This window comes from Esox lucius, chromosome 23 (assembly GCF_011004845.1).
Source record: "Esox lucius isolate fEsoLuc1 chromosome 23, fEsoLuc1.pri, whole genome shotgun sequence".
Classification (NCBI taxonomy): Eukaryota; Metazoa; Chordata; class Actinopteri; order Esociformes; family Esocidae; genus Esox; species Esox lucius.
The window spans coordinates 7,985,341-8,006,007 of NC_047591.1; the positions used below are offsets into that span (position 1 = coordinate 7,985,341).

Here is a 20,667-nt window from a genome sequence, read left to right on the forward strand (position 1 = left end):
TGAAATTAAAACAAGAGTTTAATGAGCTGTTGCTGCAAATGAGTTAATTTCCACAAAATGGAAGCACATTTGGGATATCCCCTTTAACTCTTGAACACATACATGACACTTCGTTCTTAAATATATTGGACATTGAACCAGCGGTTTTCAAACTGGGGTCCCCCAGCCCCATAGGTCTGCTGGAAATCATCAGGGGGTCCACGGAAATATTGGAGGGCCAATGCACTGAAATCCCTTTTTTTATGCATCAGCTGGGAAATATGACCAATTTATCTGCTTCCAATCCACCTATAGGAACTGTCATATTCCTGCAGTTTCTGTGACTGGTACTGATCCAGTTTGTGTGTTATTATCATATGGACAACAACGCTGAATTTCGGCTTCAACATAGAAAGTGTTCCAATACAATAGGAACCCGGGTCTGGTGGCTTGTTTTAAAACCACAATGCCATAAAACAACCTCTCCAAAATGTTGGGGTGGTTATTACTCATGTTATTACTAGTACATGAACATTGTCTATATTTCGTAAGCTTTCTTTAGCAACATTATAACACTCGAAACACCCTGAATACATAAAATCCATGTAGCCTGTCAATATCGACATTATTCACACTTATTGTATAAACTGGATGGTTCAAATCCTAAATACTGATTTGCTGTTATCCGTGGTGTGTGAAACCATATACCATGAGTATGACCTCACATCATGTTTTACTGCTCTAATTGGGCAATTAAGCAATTAGGCAACTTGGGGGTTTGTGTTATATTGCCACTATACCACAGCTTAGCTCTGTGTTATAATGCCAGTGTACCACAGCTTAGTTCTGTGTCCAGCCAATATCACGTAGTGCCTTATTGCTTACATGGAATTTTATAATTTGATTGCCAACACATAATGTCCTTGGGACGGCCTATTCAATTAATTATTCCATAACTGGTGCGCACTTTTACCCTTTTTTGTGTGTGTGGGGGTATATATTACATGATGTTAAATTGAGGTCCGAAATATTACAATTAAGTTCTTGAAAGGGTGTCAGTTTTTAAGAGCTGTTTTAATGCACAACGCCACAGGGCTTGCCTGGAAACAGCAGTTAGTCTGGGGTATTAGTATATCTTCTGCTGCTTCTACATCTCTCTGCTTGGTGCTGAGTGAAATGTCACCTCCCGTTCACTATCTTGTTACTTTCTATTGATGAGCATGACTGTCCGCATCTACCATCATGGGTCTCTCATCTGTTTGCTGTCAAAACTAAGCTGTCATCGGTGCCGTTAGATTTAATCCGTCTAAATGTCTCTGTCCCTCTGTTTCTGCAGGAGTCCGTCATGATGCAATTCTGTGGGAATAAACTGGACAAGAAAGATTTCTTCGGCAAGTCCGACCCTTTCCTTGTCTTCTACAGAAGCAATGAGGATGGAACGTGAGTTTACTTTAGTTCCAACTCATCCTTCTCTAAATCCTCCATCCCACACTTCCCTCCATATATTCCTCCTTCCAAAACCATCTCCTCTGTTCATGTCCCTCCTTCAGTTTTCTATTCCGAGGGAAATGAATTTCTATTAAATTACTTCAGGTTGATTCTCTAGGTTGTGGCCATATGTGTGTACGTTACATCATGTCAACATGTCTGGGAGGTCAGATAAGCAGGCCTGCCCCTCTTAGGCAAGGCTTTATTATGCACAAACACACACACACACACATATACATACACACACCCACACCTATCTTATAGCCAGTAGCACAGAGGGGAGAGGACCAAGAGGGGCCAGATGGTTAAATTAGGTCTCTCCGGTTCTCTCTCTATCAGCCAATAGAAGGTGAAACTCTCTAAGCTCATATTTCCTACTGCATTTATTTTAAAGCCCCAATCTTACCATTTTGATATGTTTTGCTGATATTACTTTCGGTGGGAGCTCATGTTATAGTGCAATGATTGATTCAAGTCTGAAAATTGCCATTTATTTCAAGTATGTGTATTTTCTGAAGGAAATTACATTTTCTTAATGCCTAAAATTGTTTCACTAATTGCGTAGGTTTAATAACCTCACTTCACTAGCTCACAGGGGAAATCATTTATGTCCTCTATACTGGTTCCTATCCTGAGTTTTGTGTTCATGATTTACACTCCATAGCACACATCAAGGTATGGCTGAGAGTAATAAGCTACTGTAGGCCTCTCAACTGTTTATGCTATTGTCACGGGAGTGTGCAAGGTTGTCTGGCATGTCCTGAAGGTAGATTCTGTTGCTTATGCTTCAGTGGAAAAATCTGAGTTTTGGGTTTGTTGGAACTATTCATATTGTGCTGTTGATGGAAACATATCCAGATCCAAGCTCCAGTCAGCTCAGTTTTCAACCGCAAAGGCCAGCTCAGTTTTCAACCGCAAGGGCCAGCTCAGTTTTCAACCACAAGGGCCAGCTCAGTTTTCAACCACAAGGGCCAGCTCTGTTGTCAACCCCAAGGGCCAGCTCAGTTGTCAACCCCAAGGGCCAGCTCAGTTGTCAACCCCAAGGGCCAGCTCAGTTGTCAACCCCAAGGGCCAGCTCAGTTGTCAACCCCAAGGGCCAGCTCAGTTGTCAACCCCAAGGGCCAGCTCAGTTGTCAACCCCAAGGGCCAGCTCAGTTGTCAACCCCAAGGGCCAGCTCAGTTGTCAACCCCAAGGGCCAGCTCAGTTGTCAACCCCAAGGGCCAGCTCAGTTGTCAACCCCAAGGGCCAGCTCAGTTGTCAACCACAAGGGGCAGCTCAGTTGTCAACCACAAGGGCCAGCTCAGTTTTCAACTAGAACTAATACAACTACAAGGACTTTTTTTTCTCCCAGTGGTTCTGTTGACTGTCTGTTGGTAGTTGGTTGGCTGTCTGTTGGCAGTCTGTGGTGCAGAGTCAACATGGTTGTGAGGTCGTAATTGAGATGTGGAAGTTCCGCTCCAGATGCCAGAGTAATTGTCCGTACAGTACGTGTTTGTGTGAGACAAGGGATTAGAGAGTAAAAAACCTGCTAGATATTATATTTTTATATTATATAATAATTATTGTAGTTATATCCTTCACTTAAGTGATCTGGTGTACATTTCTATAATGATCATCATCAGTGCTGTGAATATAGAAAGAATCCACTACACTACCTGTCTTCCTCCAGTTTAATCTTTGTTCTTATGTCTGCATTGGTCCGTATTTACAGGTATAATGAAATGCTATAGACCTGTTAATATGCAAACTAAACAGCCCATCTGTAATGTTAAGTTGTGCCAAATTCAGCAATCCACTGCCTCTGGTTGTATTAAAACCATTGAAGAAGTTACAGTGTCATGAAATAATGTGTACAAAACCTTCCTACCATAGCTTTGATACTGTGTGTATTCATTTCTGGTGAACAGCTTGACTTGGGGTTCACAGTTTGACTTCTTCCCCAATTTCACAGTTTGACCACTTTTCCCAATTTCTTTTGTACCTTCCCTGAAGCTCTCTGATGCCTCCCTGGGAGATGCACGTCACACTTTGAAAAACCTTTTACCTGACGATACTACCCAGCTAGCTAACTCTTATTTATTATCATTCCAGAACAACAAAAGCTGTAGTGTATGTTGAAGATTGGTGACTTCAGTGACTGGATTGCTTCTCTTGTTGCTTCAATACTTTGAAGATCTGTTATGCTGCGTAATTAATAATCTTATTTGCGGGAAAGATGCATTTAAACTTTGCTGGCTGAAATTTGTCACAGGAAACAAGTCTGATTGTCAGATAAAGAGATTGGGAGAGCGAGAAAGTGGAGGCACAAGAAACCAAATAAAGAAGTCGTAAAGAGCAGGAAGAAGATAGGCATTGTATCTGTTGAAAGAATGACTGGTGGATGGATGAGTGTGTGCCTCCTTGTTTCCCCAGCTTCACTATCTGCCACAAGACGGAGGTGGTGAAGAACACTCTGAACCCAGTGTGGCAAGCGTTCAAGATCCCCGTCAGAGCCCTCTGCAACGGAGACTACGACAGGTCGGTGTGTTTGTGAGTTCGCTTTGAAGTCACGCTAAAACCATTATGAATGAAATGTCACTGTTTTGCTGAAGTCTCTAACGGGCTGAGGTGAGGTTAAAGTTTGAGGGTTTGGATTTTATTTTTTTACGGAGAGCAGAGTCAACAATTTTGGGTGAGAAACAAATAATAGGATTTTCTCTTGATGGTCTCTATTTCATTGGAATCACCGAGGATATATGGAATACTTTGGTCACCAAGGAGGTTGGGAATGAATAAAAATCATAGTGTAGCTATTATATTGAAGGGAGTATAAAATGCTTGGCCCAGTTTTGAATAATTTCCCTCTGTAATCACCTGTCTTTCTCAGACGAGTTCTCTGTTTGCCACATTGATTGACAGACAGGTGTCAAGCCCTTGCTGAAATGTATTGGTCCTGAAAACTAAAGGGGTTAGAAAGAGCTGCAATGGATTTTCACCCGAGGTGCGTGCGTGCGTGCGTGCGTGCGTGTGTGGGCGCGTGTCGCCTGGCAATACCGTCTTGCCGATGTGTTTATATTTGTCTCCAGTTGTCAGCGGCCTTGTTTGCCAGTGATAAGGCACAAAGCCCCAGACGGGTGGTCTGAGCTTGTCAGGCTGCGTTGATTGGAGCAGAGCTGCGCCCTGTCTCTAGCTGCACTGTTAGGAGGTTAGAGAGAACTCTCGTGTTATCAGTGTGTGAAGAGTGTGGAGAGCCTAGGATCCCGCAAATGAATGCTTGTGCACTCTCTCTCTCTCTCTCACACACACACACACACATTGCGAGGTGTGAGCCTCTGGGGCTCTGGGTTGAAAGATAAGCCAGATCGAGGAGAAGGAGAACCTCTGGAGGCTGCTGACAATGGTGAGCTGTGTGTCCCTTTGCTGATAGTGCCAACACAGACAGGCACTTGTTGGGTACCCCCCCCCCCCCCCCCCCCCCCGCAGCCGCCACCCCAGGCACTACAGACCGGGCAGACCCTTTGTCTATCCTGTCAACTTGTCATTCTGCTGTGTCGTCCCCAGAGCATCAGTCCCCATCTAGTCATTGTTTTCCTCTGAGGTATTTAACGAGTAATTGTGCGTTGACATGGGCTGCCATCCTCAACACGGAGCAGGTAGCTAATCAATTCTGCTGTGTTCATTTAAGCTGTCATCCTCCCTCATCCTCTCCCAACAGAGATGCTTCCCAAATCGTGCCCTATCCCATTCGGGCCCTCAGTCCAAAGTAGTGCCCTTTTTCTGAGGTGGGCTAGGGCTCCCTTTGTTAAATCACTGGGGGCAGATTAATGACTCGGCTGGATAACTTTTTCTTGGCAGCCTTTGATCTCCGGTAGTCAGCCGGGATGGATTGTGATGGGCTCAGGGGTTCACTTGGGCCCCATGCCTCCTCTCCTGGGTGTTTGTGGACAGCCTACTATCTCTGTCAGTGTGAGGAGGCTTGATGTCGAGGGGTGATGGAGGAGTTACTACTGTCATAAGGAGAAGATGTTTGATAATACTGATGTACTCTGAGCTGGTCTCAACTGTCTTACTGTAGAGAGCTGGTATATTTACCTCAGAGACTTTGTTTAGTTAAAAGCCGAGCTATTTTCTGTGTGTCCATGTCTGTCTTTGTGTCGTGACAATGGCCTATCGTCATACCCCTCACAGATTCTTCTGGAAACTCGTTCACCTGGGACTTTCCACCAGTAATCTAATGACTGATGATTACTTTTTTCAGCCAAGCATCTGTTCCTTCTTCTCTCCTTTCTTTTCGTCTTTGAAACTGGGGATGGAATTGAGGCGGGTGAAATTACCGTTGGGTGAATTTACTGAATTACTCTGTCCCTTATCCCTGTAGAAGTAAAATCTCAAGTAATTTTTCAGATTCTTGGTCGAATCTGTCCATGGGAGATTGCTATGTCACGTTCTACTTCATATCTCTCAGCTCTGGTGATGCCAAATGGCCACTTGTGAAAAATAACCATTATTCATTTTGAGGGGATGAATGATTTTGGAAAAGCACTGCTATTCTGTCTTACGTTAGCTATAAATGAGACCAATATATACCTTACTGGATATAGAGTACTGTAAAACAAAACGTCTTCTTTATAACATTATACATTCAAAACGTTATGCTTTTTGGTGGGAGTGCCTTGATCATTGTCCCTGCAGCATGCAGATATCTGTCCTTTTGAGATTAAACTGCTCCTTATATTTTTTCTCCCTATCAGAACAATCAAGATCGAATGCTACGACTGGGACAGAGATGGAAGGTAATTCAATGTTTATTTTAATTGAAAACCAACTTCATTAGCATGATGTGATGACTGTGTAATCTAAATTTTGCTATTGCAGTTTGGCTAAAAGAACTCAAACCTTATCTACATTTTCAGAAGGTAAGGAAAGTTGTTCGGATGCGGATGTCATTCAACACACGTTGTTGTGTTGATGTGGGAAATTTGGATTGGCTCGTAAATATAGGGGAGGGGCCAAAGACGGGCCGGCAGTGGAGGAAACATTCACTGGATATCAGTGTATCTTTTAAATGGTGGGTTTTGTGGGTTAGGTTACTGTACACTCGGTCTCCTCTTTATTCTTGTCAGAATTATGTATAATTGTTACCACCAAATGTTTTGCTTGCAGGGGAAGGTGTTTTCACATTTCTGTTGTCATTCTCTAGGCTGCATTGAAAATGCATGCGTGAAGTCTCGATCTCTGAAGCACTGTTAAATCTTGATCGCTACACTTTGTTACGTTAAATAGATGCTGTGGTCACACGATCAACCATCTGAAATTAGTTAAGAAGACAAAATTACACAGATTAAAATTGCCACGTGATACTTGTGAGACAGTGTGAGTTTTATTCAAGGTGAGATCACTTTTTGACAACACAGTTTTTTGGAGGATCTTGGCAATTGAAATGGTTTGATCATGTGACCTTCACCTTATCATCAGGCTTCTGACTTTAACAAAACAAAGAAACAGTGGTGTGTTTGTATGTTATCTAGTTGAAATAGCATGATTATACTAATGGTAATTGTTTTGTGTGTTATGTTTTCTAGTCATGACTTCATAGGAGAGTTCAGTACTAGCTACAGAGAGCTATCCAGAGGCCAGTCCCAATTCAATGTGTATGAGGTATGTGGGTGTGTCTGCACTTCATATGTCGTGTGTGTGTGTGTGTGTGTGTGTGTGTCATCCTGCATGTGTACATGTGTTGTTTATACATACAATTGCACACTGTAGGTTTTTGGACAGCTGAATTTTCTTGTTTTGTCTATTTACTTGTCTATTTACTTTGTCTGTTTGCCTTAAGTCTAATCATTAAATGAAGGGCATTTTCACTGGATTTAAATGTAGATATTGACATAGCCAATCAACAACTTAACACTTTTTCAGCCCCTGAAAAATCCCCTGTTGGTATGGCAATATGTTTGGGGTCAAGTCAGAAAACCATTGTGAACACAACACCTACCACTCCCTCAATGAGCGTGCAGATTTCTTAAAATCCAATAAGAAATCTTAACGTTGGCAACAGAGAGCATTTTTAAATATAACTTTCCAGACCACCAAGGAAGCGTGATGAGATCTGTAGGTATGGGCTCACCAGACTAGTGCTAGTCATACTGTACCTACGCAAAACATAAAACCCCCTCCACCATATGGCGCATATCAGACATACTGCAGATCTTTGGCATTCCTCCGGAAATGTAATGAGATTTGATGTAAAGTGAGGGAGTTTTGATGGATGTCCCGTCCTGGAACTTAATGCTCATTAACAGACAGTGTGTTCCGTCTAGGAAGCACAGACACGTTCCCTTGTTTTAAACAGCTGATGTTGATCTGGTGAGAGAAAGGAAACACGTACCAAGTGATTGTGTTGATGTCCAAGACTGTAAGATCCTGGCACCGGGACACAAATCCATATTGTGTCAGTGCTTCCTATCTGTCCATCGATTGAGTCGATGTGACTCTACTCCTGCCACAGCAACTGTCACTATGTGTGTGTGGGTTTGCCTGTGTGTGTATTTGTGCTACTGTTTGTACACTAACATGGCAGGATAGGCTTGTGGATATGAGTGTTCTTTTACAAGCCAGATACAATCTAGGTATAATCACAGCTAGTCTCAGCTTCAAAGACACTTGCAGTATCTAGTCGATGTCCTCTGTTCTCCGACAAGCATGGACAGGTTGTAGATCCACCGGGAGTTGGCCTGCTTCCCAAATGAAGACCTACAGTATTCCTTACAATACGGAGGCAGCTAGATCCGTCACCTAGATGTCATCGCTAGGGGGAGACCTCGAGTGGATGTTGAGCAGGACGGAGGGGCGCTGAGTGATGTCATGTGGGATGTTGAGCAGGATGGAGGGGCGCTGAGTGATGTCATGTGGGATGTTGAGCAGGACGGAGGGGCGCTGAGTGATGTCATGTGGGATGTTGAGCAGGATGGAGGGGCGCTGAGTGATGTCATGTGGGATGATCAGCAGGACGGAGGGGCGCTGAGTGATGTCATGTGGGATGTTGAGCAGGACGGAGGGGCGCTGAGTGATGTCATGTGGGATGTTGAGCAGGACGGAGGGGCGCTGAGTGATGTCATGTGGGATGTTGAGCAGGACGGAGGGGCGCTGAGTGATGTCATGTGGGATGATCAGCAGGACGGGGGGATGCTGAGTGATGTAATGTGGGATGTTTAGCAGGATGGAGGGGCGCTGAGTGATGTTATGTGGGATGCAACTTGAGTGTTAAGTGTTGTTAAGCTAGATGCCAGACGGATGGAACGTGCCATCTGGACAGACAGGAAAGCAACCTGGATGAGCCGCTCCAGCTAGAGGAACATTGGAGCGACCTGGATGTTTTGGAGAAACATATGTTCAATGTAATAATAATGGAGGTGTCTGTCGACTATGACGTGATCATCCTACTAATTATCATGGGGACTATAATCCCATGATAATATTTTTTCGTTCTGTGATGATTGTGCTTGCAGTCAGGCTTGGCTGCACTGTTTGCGATGTTTGGGGGAAGTGTTTATTTTTTTTTCAGTAGACCAAAAACGACACTTGGGCATGAGCACCTCTTGGCTTACCCAAGCAGCCTACATTTAAAGTCCTAAGATTTATTACGTATGATGTTGCGTTTTTTAATAAATGTGCGAGAAAATCTCCTACTTTTGTCATGCAAAATTTAATTTCTACATACAGTACCAGTGAAAAGTTAGAACACCTACTCATTCAAGGGTAGTTTTTTTATTTTATTACTTTACACATTGTAGAATAATAGTGAAGACATCAAAACTATGAAATAACCCATAGAATCAATTAGCAACCAAAAAAGTGTTTTTTGGTTGCTGATTCACCTAAAGGATTATTAGGAACACATGTTAAATTTCTCATTAACGCAATTATCTAATCAACCAATCACATGGCAGTTGCTTCAATGCATTTAGGGGTGTGGTCCTGGTCAAGACAATCTCCTGAACTCCAAACTGAATGTCAGAATGGGAAAGAAAGGTGATTTAAGCAATTTAGAGCATGGCATGGTTGTTGGTGCCAGACGGGCCGGTCTGAGTATTTCACAATCTGCTCAGTTACTGGGATTTTCACGCACAACCATTTCTAGGGTTTACAAAGAATGGTGTGAAAAGGGCAAAACATCCAGTATGCGGCAGTCCTGTGGGCAAAAATGCCTTGTTGATGCTAGAGGTCAGAGGAGAATGGGCCGACTGATTCAAGCTGATAGAAGAGCAACTTTGACTGAAATAACCACTCGTTACAACCGAGGTATGCAGCAAAGCATTTGTGAAGCCACAACACGCACAACCTGAGGCGGATGGGCTACAAAAGCAGAAGACCCCATCAGGTACCACTCATCTCCACTACAATTTGCATAAGCTCACCAAAATTGGACAGTTGAAGACTGGAAGAATGTTGCCTGGTCTGATGAGTCTCGATTTCTGTTGAGACATTCAGATGGTAGAGTCAGAATTTGGCGTAAACAGAATGAGAACATGGATCCACCATGCCTTGTTACCACTGTGCAGGCTGGTGGTGGTGGTGTAATGGTGTGGGGGATGTTTTCTTGGCACACTTTAGGCCCCTTAGTGCCAATTGGGCATCGTTTAAATGCCACGGCCTACCTGAGCATTGTTTTTGACCATGTCCATCCCTTTATGACCACCATGTACCCATCCTCTGATGGCTACTTCCAGCAGGATAATGCACAATGTCACAAAGCTCAAATCATTTCAAATTGGTTTCTTGAACATGACAATGAGTTCACTGTACTGAAATGGCCCCCACAGTCACCAGATCTCAACCCAATAGAGCATCTTTGGGATGTGGTGGAACAAAATCTCCATCAACTGCAAGATGCTATCCTATCAATATGGGCCAACATTTCTAAAGAATGCTTTCAGCACCTTGTTGAATCAATGCCACGTAAAATTAAGGCAGTTCTGAAGACGAAAGGGGGTCAAACACAGTATTAGTATGGTGTTCCTAATAATCCTTTAGGTGAGTGTATTTCATATTGAAAATTATTTGCCTTGATGACAACATTGAACACTTCACATTCTCTCAACCAGTTCCATGAGGTAGTCAACAAGTGCTCAAAAACCGTCTTGCATCTCGTGCAACGTCAGTCGTAGCTCGTCTGTCCCAGCTCACATCCCACTCAACATCTCTCAGCGCCCGTCTGTCCCAGCTCACATCCCGCTCAACATTGCTCAGCGCCCTTCTGTCCCAGCTCACATCCCACTCAACATCTCTCAGCGCCCGTCTGTCCCAGCTCACATCCCGCTCAACATCGCTCAGCGCCCGTCTGTCCCTGCTCACATCCCACTCAACATCTCTCAGCGCCCGTCTGTCCCAGCTCACATCCCGCTCAACATTGCTCAGCGCCCTTCTGTCCCAGCTCACATCCCACTCAACATCTCTCAGCGCCCGTCTGTCCCAGCTCACATCCCGCTCAACATCGCTCAGCGCCCGTCTGTCCCTGCTCACATCCCACTCAACATCTCTCAGCGCCCGTCTGTCCCAGCTCACATCCCACTCAACATTGCTCAGCGCCCTTCTGTCCCAACTCACATCCTGCTCAACATTGCTCAGCGCCCGTCTGTCCCAGCTCACATCCCGCTCAACATCGCTCAGCGCCCGTCTGTCCCAGCTCATATCCCGCTCAACATCGCTCAGCGCCCATCTGTCCCAGCTCACATCCCGCTCAACATCGCTCAGCGCCCATCTGTCACAGCTCATATCCCGCTCAACATCGCTCAGCGCCCGTCTGTCCCAGCTCATATCCCGTTCAACATCGCTCAGCGCCCGTCTGTCCCAGCTCATATCCCGTTCAACATTGCTCAGCGCCCATCTGTCCCAGCTCACACCCCGCTCAGCATCGCTCAGTGCCCGTCCATCTTGAGGGCTCCCCCTAGAGTCCACGTTGTGCTTAGGGATCCAGCACCCACTGTTACATTCAGTAGTGCACTAAAAAAGGAACAGGATTCCATTGTGGACTCCTACAGTGTTTTTCTACTCAGGGTCTGGACCACCCCCGACCCCACAGCTGTTTAATTTAACTTCTTACAGCTCCGATTGAAAAGATGAAATTTCATGCTGCGGTTCCCTAGGCATTTCTGTGGAGTATGGCATGGTAGCAGGGTCTCCTGCTTGTAGAGAGTCAAAATTGACAAGAGAGAGTCCCAAAGGGAATGAGAGTCAGAGTGAGTATTTGAAGGGAGGCAGTACTTATAAATTCTGGACTGACCCTGACAACACAAAAGAGAGAGAATTTGTGTGTGTGTGTCTGTCCATCTGCATGTTTGTGTGTGTGGCCTATTGGAGGAACTTTATCGATCCATTGCCCTTTGTGGAGTTCTGTATTCTAATCAGTCCCTCCAGGCACATGTTTGAGTTGTAATAAGGCGGTTCTGTTCATCACAGGTGGTCAATCCGAAGAAGAAAGGAAAAAAGAAAAAATACCTGAACTCTGGAACGGTATGTCAATGTCTGCTCTCTTTAAATTGTTGTTGGATTTTGCGTGTAAAACAGAAAAGGAAGAAACTGATTGGAAGCTTGGTGTAATCATTGTCTTTACTCTAGGAACACATTGATGTGAGCTTGGTATAGGCATGGTCTTTACTCTAGAAGCACATTGATGTGAGCTTGGTATAGGCATGGTCTTTACACTAGGAGCACATTGACGTGAGCTTGGTTTAGGCATGGTCTTTACCCTAGAAACACATTTATGTGAGCTTGGTATAGGCATGGTCTTTACTCTAGAAACACATTGATATGAGCTTGGTATTGGCATGGTCTTCACTCTAGGAACACATTGATATGAGCTTGGTTTACTGCAAGTTATTTACTCTAGGAACACATTGATGTGAGCTTGGTTTACTCCATGTTCTTTAATCTAGAAACACACTGATACAGTGAGGGGAAAAACGTATTTGATCCCCTGCTTTGCCCACTGACAAAGAAATGATCAGCCTATTATTTTAATGTTAGGTTTATTTGAACAGTGAGAGACAGAATAACAACAACAAAAATGTAATAAATTGAAATAAGTATTTGACCCCTCTCAATCAGAAAGATTTCTGGCTCCCAGGTGTCTTTTATACAGGTAACGAGTTGAGATTAGGAGCACACTCAGTTTGTTACCTGTATAAAAGACACCTGTCCACAGAAGCAATCAATCAATCAGATTCCAAACTCTCCACCATGGCCAAGACCGAAGAGCTGTCCAAGGCTGGAATGGGCTACAAGACCATCGCCAAGCAGCTTGGTGAGAAGGTTACAACAGTTGGTGCAATTATTCACAAATTGAAGAAACACAAAAGAACTGTCAATCTCCCTTAGTCTGGGGCTCCATGCAAGATCTCGGCTTGTGGAATTGCAATGATCATGAGAACGGTGAGAAATCAGCTACACGGGAGGATCTTGTCAATGATCTCAAGGCAGCCGGGATCATAATTCACCAAGAAAACAATTGGTAACACACTACGCCGTGAAGGACTGAAATCCTGCAGCGCCCGCAAGGTCCCCCTGCTCAAGAAAGCACATGTACAGGCCTGTCTGAAGTTTGCCAATGAACATCTCAAGGATTCAGAGGAGAACTGGGTGAAAGTGTTGTGGTCAGATGAGACCAAAATGTAGCTATTTGGCATCAAATCAACTTGCTGAGGAATGCTGCCTATGACCCCAAGAACACCATCCCCACCATCAGACATGGAGGTGGAAACATTATACTTTGGGGGTGTTTTTCTGCTAAGGGGACAAGACAACTTCACTGCATCAAAGGGATGTTGGATGGGGCTATGTACTGTCAAATCTTGGGTGAGAACATCCTTCCCTCAGCCAGGGCATTGAAAATGGGTCGTGGATGGGTATTCCAGCATGACAATGACCCAAAACACACGGCCAAGGCAACAAAGGAGTGGCCCAAGAAGAAGCACATTAAGGTGCTGGAGTGGCCTAGCCAGTCTCCAGACCGTAATCCCATAGAAAATCTGTGCAGGGAGCTGAAGGTTTGAGTTGCCAAACAACAGCCCCGAAACCTTAATGACTTGGAGAAGATCTGCAAAGAGGAGTGGGACAAAATCCCTCCTGAGATGTGTGCAAACCTGGTGGCCAACTACAAGAAACGTCTGACCTCTGTGATTGCCAACGAGGGTTTTGCCACCAAGTACTAAGTCATGTTTTGCAGAGGGGTCGAATACTTATTACACTCATTTAAATGCAAATCAATTCATGACAGTTTTGACATGTGTTTTTCTGGATTTTTGTTTTTGTTATTCTGTCTCTCACTGTTCAAACAAACCTACCATTAAAATTATAGACTGATCATTTCTTTGTCAGTGGGCAAATGTACAAAATCAGCAGGGGATCAAATACTGTTTTCCCTCACTCTATGAGCTTGGTTCACTCATGTACTTTATTCTAGGAACACGTTGGTATGAGCTTGATTAGTCATGTTCTTTAATGTGCAGCTTGTGCCACCCTGACAACCCTGTGGTCATATCTGTTTTGTCTCCAGGTAACATTGCTCTCATTCCTGGTGGACATAGAAGTAACCTTCCTGGACTACATCAAAGGAGGGTGAGTGACACTGCATTCTATCTCTACAGAGAGTGAGAATCTTTTAATTCTGCGTCCACCTATTTATTGATATAGGACCGATGGACAGATGTGATGTTTTGGTAGAAGGGAACATAGGGAGAGTGAAGTGTGTGTGTGTGTTATGAACCTGGCTTTACGATATAAAGGATGACAAAATTGTCGCCAAGCTCTTAAGCAAATAAAATGCTAAATGAAAATGAATGCTTCCATTCATGGGTGTGTTTGCCCCGTATGTGTTCGTTTATTCAGGCCTTCTTGTCCAGGGCTGAATGGGCATGAGTGGTTGTGTGGAGCGTCTCGGGATTGCTGAGTGTGTCCAGTGGTTTGCCCACAAACACTTTCTGACTTTCATTTAGACTTGCAGGGGTAGGCTAGTCAGGCTACCACTCCATTGCATAGATGGAACATGGAGGGAGAGAGTGAGAATGAGAGGGTATTTGAAGGAATGAGAGACAGAAAGGCCATTTGAAGTCCTTCAAGGGCTGACCGTAAAAGGGGGGGGGGGGAGACTGGAGGGCAGTCGTCGATAAAGCCAATCAGGAAGCTGCCTGGTTAGTACAAGTTGCAACAGGGAGACCCCTCCAGAAATGTTGTGTTTTAGACTTCATTTATAAAATATATTTTTGTATATATTGCCACCAATTTACACAAAATACCCAATAGTGAAAAAGCGAAAACACTTTTTTATTTTTTTTATTTATTGAAGCTAAGCTATGTCCTTTCATCATCCTTGATTTATCTGTAGAACTTTGTAGGAGTCTACTTGGAGAGGCAAATACATCTAATTGGACATGACACCTTTCTTTATAAGGAAACCAAGGATGGAATTGCAGAGGCAAAGATCTGAGGAAGGTCATAACAGTAACTGTATAGTACTGAAAGATCCTAGAGCACAGTGGGGGGCTCCTCATTTTGAAACGGGAGAAGTTTGGAAGACTCTTTCTAGAGCTGTTCGGCCGTCAAGTTAAGTAACCAGAGAAAGAGTGAATCGGTCAGGGAGGTGACCAAGAACCACTTTAACAGAGCTTCAGAAATTCTCTGCAGAGATCAGGGAACCTGCCAGGAAGACAAAATTCTCTGCTGCTCTCCACCAATCAGGCCTTCGTGGTAGAGTGGTTTGTCAGAAGCCACTCCTGGGTAAAAGGCTTATGACATGCCGCCCAAAGGACTGTGAGAGCAATTGCTAAAAAGATTCTAGGCAAATATTTTTCTTTCAGCATGGTAACATCCCGAAGCACACAAACCAAAACAATGCATCACAGGAAGTGGCTTCAGGAAGTCTCTGAATGTCCTTGAGTGGGTCGACCTGAAGATCAAAGTTCATTTACGCAGCCCATCCAGTCTGACCGAGCTTGAGACAATCTCCAAGGAAGGCTGTTTTGTCAAACTGGTAGAGGCATACCCAAAAAGACTTGAAGTTGAGATCAAAGCAAGCAGCACTTCTACCAAGTACTGAATATGTGGACTACATATATATTTCATGTTTTTTCAATAAATTGGCACACATTTCTAAAAACTTTAGTTATGGGATATCCTGTGTAGGTTGATGGCAAAATATGTTTGATTATCTCTTCAGTTATAAATTAAGTCTTCAATACAACAACATTGAAAGAGAAAGGGAAGGGGTCTGAATATGTTCCTAAAGCACAGTGTACTCCAAACACACGACAGAAGCCATGAAACAAAGCAGTAAGCCACGCAATCTCTTATAATACAGTAATAAACATTGTGTTGTCAGCATGGGCACCACTAAGCAGAAGCCAACAACACTGTCAACAGATGTAGCCATCCAGGACTGACTACCTCTCATCTGTAGAAAACATAAGATTCCTCTCTGACAGTCTGACGTTATATGATGTGGAATCAGGAAGAATGTGAAGAATGAGTGCAGATATATAACCCTCTCCATCGGTCACTGAGAGGGAGCTTATATGGGCGTGGTATGGATATTTCTCTTGTCACATACTGTAGGACATCTGACCTTTTCATGGGAGAGCTTAGAGCTATGTTTAGTTTCTCCACCAATCAATAGGATATGAATAGAATGCTAGATTCTGGGTAATATGTGGATGGATAAATGGAAGTGTTTAAAACAATGGCTGCAGGCAACAGTGAGGTGGAAGTGTGAACATCACTAAATGGCCTCTGTGGGTGTCTTTAATATCTACATACTTGCATACATGTAATTAATGGCCCTTGGGCTTGTTTAGTAAAGGTCAGTGGTCGTGCACACAGAGAATCGAGGCAGGTGTTCGAGGAAGACTTTACTTTTCGACCTGAAGCTCATGAAAATGTCAGTTATTCTGCTGGGTCTAGATTTAAAAAGCTTTCTGAATTTTGCCGAACAAGAACCATGTTCATGACTCATCATTTGAATATTTTGTGCTGGATAGGGCAAGGAGTGGGTGGTGTACTCTGACATTTTTTGCTAAATGAAGTGGAAAGCAATGTTTTTGCTGTTTGAAACCTAAATGGACTATAGGGACCAGTAGAGCTCTTGTTTCAATGGGCTCAGTGTTGCTGAACTCTCCTCACGCGGTCTTCTCAAAGCCCCTTGTGTTTTCAAGTGCAATGGGCTGGTTTGCTGAGGACGAGCATGTTCGTTTAGTAAACTCAGTCAGTAAAATCCCTGTTTATATTATTTTCTGGTCTACCCTTGTGTCCTCTTCTTTCCCTTTCCCCCTTTCTTCACTGCGTTTCGATTTGGATTTGAATCAGTATAGAGATTCATCTTATTATCCAAGAGGCTATTGAAGCCCTCTTCTTTACAGGTTCATAGTGACAGCAGCCATTGTTGGAGACTAACAGCGCATTGTCATTAGCCTAGAAGCCTGTGAAAGTCAATGGAAAAACACAAGGAGAATTAGCATTGGAGTTAGTATAGGGAATGGGTTTTAAAACCCCAGTCTTTTCCTAAGCAGAATGCAGCTGTGTACACATACCCAGTTTATTATGACCTTTATTAACTGCATATCTGCTCCAGGAATCACGGCCCGTTTGAAACAAAATGGATCCAACTTTTCTGTTCAACTCGTGCTTCTTTTAAATTGCATTAAACATGCCTCACCTTATGTTTTCTCCCATGTTCATTGGTTGATGTTTCCTTACTGTAAGTTTTACTTAGTTCTGGGTCAATAGTTTATACAAGATTTTTACAACATGTACTCAAACTTATGAAACTAATAATGTTTTTTTTTTATTAATGTTATCACCTGGTATAGTCACACCCATGATGTTTTGGGTCACTTCAAACTGTCATTTATAAACCAGCTTATTCGTGCCCATCAAAATAAGGATGATTTCTCTTTGAGGTTCAAAGGCTGAACAACACAGATCACTTTGACCATTGCTAGATGTTCTTATGTGCGATAATGATCAACCATAACCAATACAAGGATCTAAAATAAAATTTCATTGGTGTTCTCAGCAGCCAAGAAAGAGTGATGTCTAAGCAAATTAATACATTAATTCTTGTAGTTTCATTGGTTTTACAACTTTGCGAAGTCAAACATTTCTTTCGGGGACAAAGAAATTTCAAAGATGACAGTCCATATTGGGAGGTTAACATTCTTTAAGAATGGGTCCACTTGAGCCCAATGGGGAGTGCTGAATTTTTCACCTAGACCTTTTGTGGTGGAAAACAGTCCTCTGAACTGAATAATCAAGTGAAATCACAGTGTGATTGACCTCTATCTTTTACTTCATGGGCATTATTTTATATTCTGCAAGAGGATCCATTATTCTTAATGACATTGTAAATTGATAATTCAGGCCTGAGCCTGAGTATGTGAACACAGGGGAGCTGGGGTGGAGCCAGGGGGGTTATGGAGCGCCGAGTGATATAATGAAGTGAGTTGTAGGCCATCTGTCCTGTTCTGGTACCGCTCTGCCCAAAGCTCTGGTCATGCTCTGTCCAGCATCTTTCATTTTCTTCATCATCCTTTAAAAAAAAGGCTGTTATATTACTGAGTATAGCCTACTGTATTTCAAAACCTTATGGTAGCCTGCTTAATAACAGTAGTAGATGGTAGGGATGTAAATTAGTATTTTGGAAATATTTTTATTGCGTTGAATGCCTTTGTTGAATGTAGAAGCCATATAAAATGTATCTGTTAGCCAGCTATATGTTATAGGCATAAATTAACATGTTTTGTACAATCCTGAATGGCATTCTGGTTAAACAAAAGCCTTCAGTACCTTTTACGTTGTTTTTTGTAACGTTTTTGAATCTGTGAACTCTGATCTAGTTGCTACAGTAGCATTAAATATTGCACCTTTTTGACTATAGCATTCCACTAGTTCTGCTTTGATTTATCAACTAAAACAACTACTACAAGCTTGAAGAACCTGCATTCAAATGTCAAAAAATGGCTGAAGACATCAACGCTTGGGACGCCAATGGCACCGCGCCTGCGCTGCAGTCATTCGCGTTTCAAGGGAAAGGGCCCTTTATAAGCACACCGTTTTTATTAGATTTGATTTGACTTGAAACTGGCGTGTGATATTCTGCGGGGATTCTCTCCTACAGCTGAAAAGTAGGCTGTCCTGAGGATATTGTCCAGCCATGTCCAGTCCACAACGTCTGCTTACACACCTGACAGATGATAGCTTCTTTGGACTAAGCAGCCTGGTCATGCATTGCGTCCCTAAAATCCCTTCAACGTATTCCAGGAGGCCTTAACCTGCCTGGTGTTCAACCTTCCCAGGTTCTCCCACATCAGCTCTCTGCGCTGCTCACTCTCAACTGGAGCTTGCATTCGCTTCAAGACCATGACACAAAGTAGCAAGTGGGACTGCCCCTACCAACCTTAAGACCGTGCTGAAACCCTAGTGTACATCCCCACCCAAACTCTTTGCTCTGCCACTTCAGGACTCTTTCCATCTTCCCTCTATGGGAAGGCATTTTCAACTCAGCCCAGTCAAAGCTCTGCTCTGTCCTGTCACCTTAATGGTGGAACCAGATTCCCCTTGTAGCTAGGACAGCAGAGTGCCTATCTATTTTCAGGAAACCTCTGGAACTATACCTTTTCAAAGAGTATCTAAAATAACTCAAGCCCCCCCCCCCCATTACCTTTCCATAACTGTAACTTGTATTTTTTGTTTTGTTTTTATTGTATCACTGATTACTTATTATTTCTGGTTGTGTTTTCACACCTAGCTGTCTTGGGATGGATGTACTAACTTGACGTCTACTCAGTAACTGAAACCTGCTGCGAGGGATACTTCCCAGGTCTTTTACCCAACTGCACACTCCCTTCTAGTTATAGCATGGAGTATCTCCCTTCTAGTTATAGCAAGTTTCTGTTGGATGCGCTCTAATCTTATTCTTTGGGTGAACTTTGAAGGCAGAGTTGTTACTGAGCCGTCCCAATTCTGCGGTTTGTCATCCAATACCAGGGCCCAGATGAGTCAGGCTCGTTGCAGCACCCTGGGCTACAACAATAGGAATGGATCGTTCTCAGAGTCCCAGCTGTTCAAGAGGCGTCTCACATATCTGTCTCTCCCCTCCTTCCCTCTACTCCCCGTTCTAATTAAACCGGCCTACCTCTCTCACACTCTCTCTTCTCTATCTCGTGCCTCTTTACTATCTCACTCTCTCCCCTCTCCCCGTTCTAATTAACCCAGCCTACATCTCACTTTACCTCTCTCTACCTTTTCAGCTGTCTCTCTCCACTTCTCCACTTCTCGGTGCATGCAGTACATCCCCTTCTTCAAATCTTCTCTACTGGGCCATTATTTCCCACCAGCAGGAATAGAGCTGGTATTATCATTTAAAACACGCAGAAACACAAAAACACAAGCACGTATGTTTGTCTTTTTATCTCTCCACACAAAGTTCCTCCCGTCTTTCTGTTGTCCCCAGTTGTTTTTATTCTTGTGTGGAATGCTCATCAGCTGGCTCCGTGGCTGCTCGGGGATTGTTTCCTCCGTCTGCCTTGAGGCAATCAGATGGAAATAAATGGATCGCTGTGGGGAACGGTGCTGGGTTGATCACCCGGGGGTCATGCAGTACATAGACAGACAGACAGGGCGTGTCTGTGTACTTCAAGTACGACCTACTTCTTCGCCATTTTGTTATTTGACCAGGGAAAACTGTGAGAAAACAGGGTTTTTTTTCCCTTCAAGTGGGCTGAAAGGGAAGATGGCATTAAATCTTGTTATCAGAAAGCGGCGGAAGAGTGGAGAAGACATGGAGGAGAGATTAAATTAGGGTTGAGAAGGAGGAGAAGAGGGGGGGATTTGTAGTTTGACATATGTTTCCCATGTGGTTGCAGTGAGTTAGACATGAAATGGTTTTGCTACAAAGTCCTTGCAGTGACTTCCTTGCTTTGTGGTTTTCTGCTTTTCTGTTTTCTGTATAAAAAAAAAATAAAGGACTCCCTCAGGAAGAACAGAATTTTCATATGTCACTTTAATGCTGCTTTTAGATAACATTTCAAGGCAAACAAAGTTGAACGGGTTAATAGTCAAATTCCCTCCCTCTGTGGCTGTTGGAGGAGCGGCTTTTCTAGTTTGAGCTGAGTCAAACGTGCTGGCTAGTTTTTCTGGAACGTGCATCGCTAGGGGCGACACCTGGAGCAAAT

General features: G+C 43.6%; 1 protein-coding gene across 10 annotated transcripts in view; it reads left to right on the forward strand.

The window, feature by feature from the left end:
* Window positions 1–20,667, forward strand: part of LOC105028206 (copine-8) — an 89,922-nt gene that overhangs the window by 48,346 nt on the left and 20,909 nt on the right. For 7 of the 10 annotated variants that reach the window (XM_010900777.4, XM_020042922.2, XM_020042923.2 and 4 more), the window contains 6 exons: window positions 1,316–1,419; window positions 3,881–3,997; window positions 6,199–6,240; window positions 7,030–7,105; window positions 11,906–11,959; window positions 14,001–14,062. In XM_010900777.4, coding sequence (XP_010899079.1) covers window positions 1,316–1,419; window positions 3,881–3,997; window positions 6,199–6,240; window positions 7,030–7,105; window positions 11,906–11,959; window positions 14,001–14,062 — 455 coding nt within the window. Of the gene's footprint in view, window positions 1–1,315; window positions 1,420–3,880; window positions 3,998–6,198; window positions 6,241–6,344; window positions 6,364–7,029; window positions 7,106–11,905; window positions 11,960–14,000; window positions 14,063–20,667 lie in introns of those variants that run through there. The other 3 variants (XM_010900779.4, XM_010900778.5, XM_020042927.2) reach the window with 2 other exon arrangements.